This window comes from Planococcus citri, chromosome 4 (genome assembly GCF_950023065.1).
Source record: "Planococcus citri chromosome 4, ihPlaCitr1.1, whole genome shotgun sequence".
Lineage (NCBI taxonomy): Eukaryota > Metazoa > Arthropoda > Insecta > Hemiptera > Pseudococcidae > Planococcus > Planococcus citri.
In genome coordinates, this window is record NC_088680.1 from 54366389 (window position 1) to 54378745 (window position 12357).

General features: G+C 33.2%; 1 protein-coding gene across 1 annotated transcript; it reads left to right on the forward strand.

Moving 5' to 3' along the window:
* The first annotated feature begins 2222 nt into the window (after positions 1 to 2222).
* LOC135843297 (fibroblast growth factor receptor homolog 1-like) lies at positions 2223 to 9403 on the forward strand. The gene is made up of 13 exons (XM_065361129.1): positions 2223 to 2485; positions 2611 to 2814; positions 2884 to 2982; positions 3079 to 3239; positions 3541 to 3679; positions 3777 to 3897; positions 3990 to 4110; positions 6175 to 6406; positions 6494 to 6789; positions 6884 to 7077; positions 7301 to 7441; positions 7522 to 7621; positions 8508 to 9403. Exons 1-13 carry the CDS (start codon positions 2452 to 2454, stop codon positions 8583 to 8585), a joined length of 1920 nt encoding a protein of 639 aa, XP_065217201.1. The 5' UTR covers positions 2223 to 2451; the 3' UTR covers positions 8586 to 9403.
* Positions 9404 to 12357: the final 2954 nt, after the last annotated feature.

The window sequence follows — 12357 nt, forward strand, 5'->3', positions numbered from 1 at the left end:
TTTTCTGTGGGTAATTTTCAATTCAAAATGAAGGTCTTTGTTGAATGGCAAAATTCGCTGACCTTTTTTTGAACGATCTATACCCTGATAATTTCACTGTTATCGAGAGAAACATCATTTAAGAGAAGTACACCTATCTGCGGACAGAGCTGAATCCAAAAAGCATGCAAAAATACATCAGTAAGTAGTCAACATTACAGGGACAAAAGTGTACCTTTTTAAAAAAAATTTGGCAACTTTTTGAAAATTAAATATGAGTTAAAACTGGGGAGGGAGGAATCAGAATTTCACCAAATTAACTCAGAGTTCTGAAATTTGGTAAGTACATCTTCTCGATTCTTTGAATCGAATAGAAGAATTCGTTTTAAGAAAGAAGCTGAAATTAAGTTTATCCCTTAAATGAACATGCTCTCTCTCAACTGAAGATGATTTTAGGCCATTTTGGAGCCTCCAGTGATCTTTTTTTTGATAATTGCAGTCCCCCAACCTAAAAAAAAACATTTTTGACCAGAAAGTTTTCGATATTTGAAATGATTTCACAATATTGCGGTTATTTCACTAAAATAAAATTTTATTATTACTCATGGGTATTTCATATGATGTAATAAATTATTGGCAAAGTTTACCGATATGAAAAATACTCGAATGAGGAAATACAACTATCGAGTATTTTCATAGCAAAGTACAGAAATTAGAAAGCAGATACTCCAATATCACACTCACTTTGAATCATTTTTCCACTGACAAGGCAGGCATCCCAGCTTGCAGAGAATCTCTTCGAACAAACAAACTTAAATTAAAAGAGCATACAAAAATGTATCAAAATTCAAAAATTTTGGAGTTGAAATACATTTTTTAATTTTTGGTGGATTTTTAAAAAACGAAGGGCTAAAAATGCAAAAAATCAAAATTCTACCAAATTGACCTCGAAAGCTCAAATTTGGGAAAGAGGTTCATTTTCGTCCCCTACCTTTCCCTCAAAATTGATTTGAAACCGTTTCGAAACATTTTGAGCAGTTCTAGAACTTCCAATATTTTTTCAGAAATTCCAGACTTTCAAAAAGTTCCATAAAAATCGTCCTAGTAAGAATTTTTTAAAAAGGAAAATGCTCCAAAACAGTGCACTACTTATATTGTGTGACAAATGCTTTTATACTTTTCAATAAATAGGTAGAAAAATCTCTATCATAGAAACTGCAATTTCCAAAAATTTTCTGAAGACTCCAGAACTGCTCAAATGGTTTGAAACAGCTTCCTATAGGTATATATTTGGGGGGGGGGCTATCAAAAGTACATAGGAGGCAAAATGAATTCCAGTTTTCCAACTTCAGGAGGTAAAATTTCATGCAAATTGTAATTTTCATATGTTTTCTGATCGCTGGTGGCTCCAGAACTACTAAAAATGCCTCAAAGTTACTTCCAATTGATTCAAGGTATCAAAATTATGGTACAAACAAATTTCAGCTTTCCAACTTAATTAAATCAAATTTTGATTTTTACCTTCTTTAGCTCTTTTTTTTTCTATAAAAATTTATTAAAATTCGAAAAATGAACTTCAGCCCCTGAAATTTTGGGTGGCTGAGTCTTTTTGCTAGCTCTTTCCAATCTACTCGTAGCTTCATTAGGACCCAAAATTCTTCAAATTTTCAGCTACCTCTCTCGTCAGAAATAATCATTTTGATTAATCATAACAGAATGAGCATTAAGAAGGCGTTGAATTTGTTTATTTCTGAAATTCAGAAGTACAGTTAAATGCGTTGAATTTGCTCGAGTTGAACATTTTTTCGTGAATAGAATATTGTGCATAATGAGAAGTCGCCAAATGTATAATTTTTTTATAAAATATTTTGAGCTTTTTTTTTTTAAACGAATTGAAATGCACATTATTTTTAAGTGGGTACCAACTTGGTAAAACGTGTGCATCACCTTATTAGATAATTAGGTATGTTGACTCATCTTTTTTTTTTTTTTTACATATGAGTATGATGAGAACCATGAGAACCATGAGCTCAGTGCAAATTATGAAATGATTAAAATCGGTATCGAATAGCTACCTGAACTGAACTATTTCAAAAGTATCCTTTGATTTCATATTGGTGGAAATTTGACTATCACTTGCACATGATTCTGGAATGTTATCTATATTACAGTCATGGAAGGAGAGAGACAATGCTGCGACGAACATACTGTAATCGCTGAATTTAATCGCCAACATTTCCGTTCAACTACTGCGTATCATTTATTTTACAAATTTTCATCGTACTGCTATCTAAACGTTCCGCGTCGAGCTGAAAAAATTTAAATAATCGCGGGTAAATTTGATTAATCAATTGTTATCTCCAAACTTCGATATCCCTTATATATTCGTGTGGACAGATTCTCGGATATACATTAATCAAATTGTGATATTCGCGATCGTACGTAAATGAATTTACCTACGCGATTTACACGATGAGAGCTGAAATTCCTGGATTATTTGTTCGAGGTTTGTGATTTGAATTTTTTTGATTTTTCTATTAATAATATAGTAATTTATTTCGTAGAAATTTCTCACTGTTTATAAACATGCAACCTACACGATTTGAACGACGTAAGGTTTTATTGTTGTAGGTGTACTACAGATGATACCTATTGGGATTTTTATTTCAATATGTATATTAATGACATCATGTGCGCCGTCTAAAGACCAATCACTTAACGACATAGCAAACGAGCCCAATTCGAATGAAAATTCAAATCGATGTACAAATAACTCGAGTTACACTGTTATCAAACCGGCAGGAGTTTCTTTCTCATTGGAATGCAACACTAAAGGTATGAAATTCAACTATAGAACACAATGAAAATTTAAGATCTATTATGTGGCCTTTTTTCTTTCCAAAGAGTCGCCATTAAATTTCACAAAAAGTAATCCTGCTGAGTCTGGAAATTATATTTGCCAACAAGACACGACCTGCATTATTTATACAGTTCACGTTTTTGGTGAGAATTGTTTTTTTTTTCAATAAGTATCAAAAATCTGTTTGAGGAAGTAGGCACCTATTTCATAAGCTCATTACCTAAATATTATGTTTGCAGAACGAGTGAAGATAACGAATAATAATAATTATGAAAGTATCAATAAAGCAGAATATGAGAAGGTGTCATTCAACTGCTCTGTCAGCAGCAGGAAGTCGGTAAATGTGCAATTGAAAAGGATCTCTCTAGAAGAACTGAAAATTGAAAATGAACCAGAACTGGTGAGTGAGCAATAAGCACCTATAATTTCAATTCGATATACAGGGTGCCCAGAAATATCGAGCACCCCTAAAAAAGTTTTCTACTAAAATACTTTGGTTGGTCACAGTAAATGATAATAATGATAGCACATGATTGGTTGTTGGACTGGAGAGATAACATTCCACCAATCATATGCATCTATTTCACGTTACCAACCTATATTTTTAATGACAAACTTTCTTAGGGGTGCTCGATATTTCTGGGCACCCTGTAGGATTAATATTTATAGGTAGGTACCTAATTGGTTGTTTTATTTTTCAGGTTAATCGTATTGAAATGAACAATGAAACTAAGAGTCTCTCGATGAATGCCTCAAAAAAAGATGAAGGTTTGTACGCTTGCATAAGCACCGATGATTCAGGGGATACTTTATACCGATATACCAAGTTGAAAATAAATCGTAAGTTGTACATCATATTCAGTATACCTAGGTACATATGTATTAATTGGCTCATCTGAAAGAATTTTTAAAAAAAATATTCATGACGATTTTATAGAAAACGAAAACGAATCAAATTGTTGGTATTCAAAACCTACCAATATCCTGATAATAACTTTGGGCACTTTATTTATTGCGGCAGTGATCACAGTTCTGCGTATTCATCAACGACTCATCAAGTAATGAAATCAATGATTTTATCTTTAGAATCTTTGACTGAAGCAAACTGTTCAATGTGCATTCGAATTAACTGTAAAAATTATTATTTTAGCGAGAAAGAGAAAAAAGACCTAGCATTAAAAGTAGCCGGATCAGTGCTTTCACGTCAACCAACGAAGCAAATTATTGTCGAAAAGCGATATATCTTTGATGGAATTTCTGGAAAGGCAGTGGTAAGCATAATTATAAGCTTATATTGTTACAAGTTCTTTTTTAAATGAAAAAAATTATCAAATTATGTGCAAATTCGGAATAAAAATAACACCTAACAGTGCAGGTTTCAAAAGGGGGAGGAGGGATTAGGGGTGAGAATTCCCCTAGACTCCAGTTTTTTTTTCAAAATTTTGATGGTACTGCCCCCCCCCATGATTAATTTTTTTCCCAAAATGAGACCACAAAATTACTTGGTTTGGACCCAATTTCCCCCTCCAAGGAAAAAAATTCTTGCACTGGCACTGATGGTTGATACCTATACGAAGATTTTTCAAAATTGTATAAAATGAAGGATGCTGGTGTTAAAGTATGAATGCATCAAAAAATGAAAATTTTAATATCGAGTTTTCCTTTCAATTTTGGCAACTACAAAATTTTAAGATCTTGGGTAGATAGGTAGAGTTACTCAACTATAAATACTTCAAAAGTGCGTCCCTTCAACTTCAACGGTCTGCAAACCTATTTACACTCACGTACAGCGTACGTCCCTAATAATATATCGAGCATAGCTGGCGTGAATTTTCATGATGAAAGGGGATTGGCAGCGTTGCTTCGTATCAAGGTCTATCATTTTAAATTTTGGAGACGAATCAAAAATGTTCATTTTCTCAGAACTCGAGAAAAATGTATTAAAAAATAAACTGTGTTTCCTCATAAAAAAAATAATAACGATGGTCACCAAAAAGTTGGCAGGACTGTAATAAATAATTTCCCAATTTCAGAAATTATATTAAGTTATATTTTCATATATTTTGGCACAATTAATGCGTAATATTCGAAAACAAAATATTTTAAAAACACGAATTTAACCAAAAATAGCGATTTGCAATTTTTCAAGTGCTCAATAGAACTCCAAAACAGATCCTAGGTCGAACCAGAATCTCAAACACTGCTTATACCTCAGGAAGTCAGGAACCATGCCGGCCACTTTTCCTAAAACCAACTGAGTAGGAATCCTGTGGCATTTTTTTTCGCCACCTACCCTCATGTCAGTAAAGAACGTCCTTTGAGGTCGAGTTTTTCTGAGTATTTTCAAAATACGAGCATTGGCCCCTAAAAAGAAGACGAAAAATGAATAAATTTTAAAACTTTTGAACAAATTGATATGAGCATTATTACTCAAGTTATACGGGTTTTTGGAGGTGCTAATACTGATTCTGAAATAGGTTTGACCCCAAATGTTAAAATTGAGTCCCTTACAGGGAAAATATTGGAACTCAAAATTTTATAAAATGAAATATGGACATTAAAATATAGATTTTCAAGGACGCTGATTCTGATTCTGAAATCCATTAACCGACATATTTTTAATTTTTTATGCCAGAAAGCTCAATTTTGGTTTATGGGGGGTCAAATGAATTCCAGAATCAAAATCAGTGGTCTCAAAAACCACAGTATGACAATCATATTACATTTTTCAAAATTTTAGATCCCCAAACCTGTTTCTAAAATTTGAGAGATTTCAGTTTTGATTGTTTGGTCGAACAGTGATTTTTTCAATTTTTTCTCCTCCTTTCAGGGTATAATAATCTGAAAATTCTCAAAAAAAGTGGGAGAAATCCACAGAAGTACATTGTGGGAGGGGGGTGGGGTTAAATTCTACGTGAGATACTTTTTGTCATTTCGGACTAATGAGGACATTTACTCCTAAACTTCAATCTCAAACTCTGCGTTTCTCTCCTAAACTTGATCCCGATTTTGAAAAAAAAAATTAATAAATAAAATTATGTGGTGTTTTATTCATTTTTTTGATTGCTTTGGTTTTGAATTTCTCTACTCACTTCTTTGATAAAAGCTTGGTGATTTTGAAATAAAAAATTGAGTGATCCAATTGTTACTCGCAGGTTTGTACATACATAATACTTACCTAATAAAAAAGTTAGCACTTCTAAGAATAAAAACCCAGTCCACGAAAATTTCAATAAGTTGTTTATCCTGAATAAAATTTTAAAAACGTGTCCACATCAGTACAAAAATCAGAACATGTAACAATTTCATTATAATATGTACTCTTTTTTTTACAGGAAACACCGTTTGTAAAAATTGAGGGTGGTGATGTAACAGACCATAATAAATGCAAATCACTAGGATCTCATTTCGAATTCGAGTTAGATTCACATTGGGAATTTCCGAGGAACAAATTGGAACTTGCCGAAGGTCTAGGTGAAGGAGCATTTGGAAAAGTGGTCAAAGGAATGGCTGATGGTATTATAGAGAAAAATGTTACCAGCGTTGTGGCTGTAAAAATGTTGAAAGGTTTGTTTATTAGATTTGCCTACATGTAAAGCTCCCTATTCGCTCACATGTGTTCTTACATATTTATGACGATTTGTATTTCCACAGAAGGCTACACCGATGAAGACATGGTCGACTTGGTATCCGAAATGGAAATCATGAAAGTGATCGGGAGGCACAAACACGTTCTCGGACTATTAGGATGCTGTACTCGAGATGGCACACTTCTTGTGATCATAGAGTACGCTCCGCATGGCAATTTGAGAGATTTTCTGAGACAAGCCCAACAATCTGGTGATAATAAACGTGCATTGCTTCAAGATGGACTCGAGCTGACTGAAAGAACTTTGGTAGATTTTGCTCTTCAGATTGCGAAAGGAATGGAGTATTTGGCTTCTGAAAAGGTGAGTTGACTTATCAGTATCACCTTAAATCCCTACCTATGCAGTTTTAAAGAAATTGTTACCTTATTTTATTTTATTTTTAAAATTCTTGCAGTGCATTCACAGAGATCTCGCAGCGAGAAATATCTTAGTGGCTGACGGTTACGTAATGAAAATATCAGATTTTGGTTTGGCAAAAAGTGTACACAATACAGATTATTACAAGAAAACATCCAATGGAAGATTACCTGTAAAATGGATGGCTCCTGAAGCTTTATCCCATAAGAAATATACCTCACAATCCGACGTGTAAGTGATGTAATTTGAAGAAAAAAAAGTTCCAGATGATTTTTTTGTCTTGAATGAAAATTTAGAATGTTCTCAAAAGCCAAACTTGATGGGATTGTAATTTTTTAGTTTTTTTTTTCATCAATTTTGAGTACCTAAATTGTTTGGAAATGTTTCAAACCATTTTGAACAATTCTGAAGCTTCGAACAGATTTTTGAAATGATTTTTTTTTTATTTTTACAGATGGTCTTACGGAATATTGCTCTGGGAAATCATGACTTTCGGAAGCGCACCTTATCCATCAGTACCCAAAGTAGAGAAATTATATCAACTTTTGGTAGCTGGTCATCGCATGGGAAAACCTTCGAATTGCCCCTTAGCAGTGTAATTATGCATATTCCAAACACTACACCAATTTTTACACTCAGGTAACCAAACTGATGAGTAATGAATAATGTTTGCAGGTATTGGATTATGCGCGACTGTTGGAGTTATGGACCGAGTGATCGTCCGACGTTTTCTTTAATCGTATCTATGTTGAGTGAATTCCTACTTGATAATGAGGTGAGTATACTTGTACATGTACAGTAGGATGTATCACTAAGAAAAATATATATTTTGCAGGATTTTGACCAAATTCAATATAAATGCTCATTTCGGTTTGAAAGTCACCCAAGAAAAATTTTTAGTTCTGGAGGTATTGCGATCAAAATCCAAGACGGCTTTCAAAGATCTATTGAGCGATTGAAAATTTTTCAATCGTATATTTTCGAGTAAATTCATACCTTAAAAATCTTATTTCGCAAGATATCATAAAAATGAGGAAATACTTTGGAACGTAGTGATTCTTATTTCTTGATAGGTAATTATTGCCACTTGTGAAGAACTGAAAAAAATTTAGTACCTAGATATAAGGTAAGATTTTGGCCATTTGATTTTTTGAAATTGGCAATAATTATCAAAAAATTGAACCCACTGCCTTCCAAAATATTTTTCCAGTTTCAGAAATGATATCTATTATTTCGATGTTTTGGCTTACTTAAATAATGTGAAACATTTGAGAAAAAACAATTTTCAAAACACAAATTCAGGTAAGTATACCCACTTACTCAAAATTCAGAGATTTGCAAATTTTCAACCGCTCAGTAGAACCCTGAAAGTGGTCTTGAATTTTGATGGCAATGACCTAAATCGACGAAGAATCTTAAATAGGTACCACCTTTTGGAACTGAGCTATGTAGGTTGGTTGTGGGATAGAGCGAAAAAAACACGACTTTTTCAAAATTCTCATCTCTTTGAGACCCATATATCTCTCATCCAGGGACACCCTTTCAACTTAAAGTGAGGGTTTCCTCTGAATTTGATCAGAACCCTCGAACATTTTTTTTTTCGCGATCCACCATAGTGTACCTACAGATGCACAATAATTTTTGGCAACCATTTTTTTTAGGTTTTCTCATTGGAAAAATCTCCCGAATTAGAACCTTTAAATGTAATTTGTGAGTGCGACGATGATGAAGAAGATTGATCATATGATTGTTTTGTTGTATCATAAGTACCTATCTATCTACTTATATGTATGTATCATGATGAAGCGAATAGATTATGGTTTAGCTATGATTAAATTTAATGTTATAACACGTAATATTAAGTTGACGAGTTATTATCGCCAGATCTTAGTTTATAAATATACATTTTTTTATCACTTTTAAAATTAATTATCGCGTCGAAAATCCTTCCTCCCCTGTCTTGTACTTGTACTACGTACGTAATAACATGTGACACTCATACTTATATTACATTTTACATGTAGTTACCCACATTTATTCTGGCGAGTAATTCGATTATTTGCCGGCCGTTTTACTACGCATTATTTTTTTCCTGTAGGTACATATTTAAGAGAAAAAGTTTACAATTTAACAGCGTTTAATATAGATATTTTTTGTAGTTAGGTATAATATTTTTATGTTCCCTGTTAGGTAGGTAGGTAATTAGGTATGTTTATGCACATGTGTTTAATTTTCGTTTCGAAATTTTTTGTTGTATAAATACATGTAGATACACATTTGCTATTTTGTTTAATTTATTTGTTAGAGTTTTTTATTTTGTACATACAAATGAGAAAATACGCATCATGTTTTATAATTTTGTTTTCGAGTCAGTTCCACTGCATTTTTCTCTTGTAGGTAGATGCTATCATTCTCAGATTTGTTGCATTTGTAGGTATCATTTGGTGTGATCAGAATAGAGCGGATTTTCTGTTTTTGTTCAAGTATTTTTTTTTTTTGAATAAAATCGTTGAAAAATGTATTGTTTTATTTCATAAATTAAATTTTTATTCCTGTACTTACCAATTTATTACATTTCAACATTTGACTCGATGTAAGACTTGGGGCTGGTATTCCGACACTCCGTCAATGTTCCGTCAAATGTTGACAGAGCAAAGAACAATAACCGGTGCTTCGACCTCGGTTCACGCTTTGTCAACGTTTGACGGAGTGTCATAATACCAGCCCGGAAAATCACAAAACGATATTGTGAATGTAGGTACACTAGCGAACTCTCTCCTTCGGAAAGAAAACATTCCAAAAGTATTCAATTTTGTGATTGAAATGCTCACTACCCGGGGAAAAAAGTTCAAACTTGGCCATACATGATCATGTATGGCGGATGAACTCGAGCATACATGATCATACATAAACCGAAGTTTCCATACATGCTCAATGCTCATCCCGGGGAAAAAAGTTCAAACTTGGCCATACATGATCATGTATGGTGGATGAACTCAAGCATACATGATCATACATAAACCAAAGCTTCCATACATGCTCATGTTACAAAATTGTCCCCCACATGAGCATACATGTCATATATGATCATGTATGATCAAGTATGATTTAGTGTAACCATGATCATGTGTAAATGCGGGGATTTTTTTTAACATGAACATGTATGATCATATGTACTTAAAATTCGAGAATGTATGAATTTTTATAATAAAAATATTGTCAGTATAAAATATATGGGATGATTTGCTGAATGGTATAAGTATATACGATGTGCTAAGAATGCAAGACAAATGTGGATAAATGAATTTCAGACATTTTTCCATATTATAGACACTTTTCTAGATTATACACATAGAATAAAATGTATGATATAAAACATGCAATTTCATACAAATGATCCATACATGAGCATGTGGGGGACAATTTTTTAGTATGATCATGTATGAAGTCGTCATACATGATCATGTATGCAGGGGTGCTGTGATCCCCCTGAGCATTTGATGAGTTCCCCCCCCCCCTATTCTCAGTAAAACTTTTCCCCCCTATACTTCCACAAAAATTTTCCCAACTAATTGGCCAGAGATTGTTCGAACTTCGAACCATTTTTTAAAAACGGAATTTGGAAAAAAAATGTTGAATAATTATTTGAGTGTAATTGAAATTTTTCAATAATGGAGTAGATATGTTTTTAAAATTTCTTGGGTTAATTTTTTCCACTAAGAAATGTTTGAAAACTAGAGTAGGAAGCATAATTCAAATCTGCCCGAGCGAAGCGAGGGCGAAAGCTGTGAAAAATTAATAATTCAACATGTAAAACAAAGTCATATTTTATTCAAAAAGTTGATTTTCTTTGCTTCGAAATTTTCAAAAATGATGTACATTATACTATAGGTATCTATATTTTTAAAAATAGGAGTAAAAGCCTGAGCGAAGCGAGCAGAAAAACTTTTAAAAATTCACAATTCCATGAGAAGTAAGACAGCATTATTTTTGGTGTGAGGGTCAATTTTTCTACCCTCCAACTTCGGTCAGAAAAAAGAAAGGGAGAGTGATCTAGCCCGAGCGAAGTGAGGGCGAAAGCCGCAAAAAAGTAATAATAATTATGAGGTGGAAAATAATACCATTTCTGCTGATGTACGAGATACCTATAAACTTTGTTTTCGTGGCTTCAAAATTTTTTGTCTTTGGGAAAGTAAATCGAATACCATAAAAGCCCTCGCTTCGCTCGGGCTGAAGCTTTTGAAAATTTACAATTCTTCAAGAGTAAAACATCATTATTTCTGATGGGAGAAGTCAATTTTTGTTTCCCTTTCCCCTTACTTTGGCCAAAGGAAAGGGAAGTGATCTAGCCAGAGCGAAACGAGCGAAAGGTTTTGAATAAGTATTTATTTCAAGGAGCAAAAATCAATGGTTCACCCGAGCGAAGCGAGGGAGAAATTTTTTTTGATATTACGAGCAATTATCAATTTTTGCATGGTAAATTATATATTTTTTCTCACTTGGGGGGGGGGGGGAATGAGATCAATTTAGGGGGGAAGAAAAAAAATGAAAAATTTTTTACTTCCCCCCCCCCAAAAATTCATTTGATGAGTTACCCGGGGAAAAAAGTTCAAACTTGGCCATACATGATCATGTATGACGACTTCATACATGATCATACTAAAAAATTGTCCCCCACATGCTCATGTATGGATCATTTGTATGAAATTGCATGTTTTATATCATACATTTTATTCTATAATCTAGAAAAGTGTCTATAATCTGGAAAAATGTCTGAAATTCATTTATACACATTTGTCTTGCATTCTTAGCACATCTTATGTACTTATACCATTCAGCAAATCATCCCATATATTTTATACTGACAATATTTTTATTATAAAAATTCATACATTCTCGAATTTTAAGTATGATCATACATGTTCATGTTAAAAAAAATCCCCGCATTCACACATGATCATGGTTACACTAAATCATACTTGATCATACATGATCATATATGACATGTATGATCATGTGGGGGACAATTTTTTAACATGAGCATGTATGGAAACTTCGGTTTATGTATGATCATGTATGCTCGAGTTCATCCACCATACATGATCATGTATGGCCAAGTTTGAACTTTTTTCCCCGGGTGGTGGATGAACTCGAGCATACATGATCATACATAAACCGAAGTTTCCATACATGCTCATGTTACAAAATTGTCCCCCACATGATCATACATGTCATATATGATCATGTATGATCAAGTATGATTTAGTGTAACCATGATCATGTGTAAATGCGGGGATTTTTTTTAACATGAACATGTATGATCATACTTTAAATTCGAGAATGTATGAATTTTTATAATAAAAAGTATTCGAACGTAGAACGCGAAGTGGCTGAACTCTAGCGGTGAAATCGAAAAGGCATGAAAAGGTGAACAACAAACCTCCGATACGTGATAATAATTTTATTATCACTGATAACTACTGATGAATGTTAAAAAATAAAGTAAATCTA

Excerpts from the sequence above, each read along its gene's own strand:
- LOC135843297 (XM_065361129.1), top strand. The coding sequence starts at position 2,452 with ATGAGAGCTGAAATTCCTGGATTATTTGTTCGAG. Across the intron at positions 3,680-3,776 it reads TACCAAGTTGAAAATAAATC|AAAACGAAAACGAATCAAAT; the intron begins GTAAGTTGTACA and ends ACGATTTTATAG. Across the intron at positions 3,898-3,989 it reads ATTCATCAACGACTCATCAA|CGAGAAAGAGAAAAAAGACC; the intron begins GTAATGAAATCA and ends TTATTATTTTAG.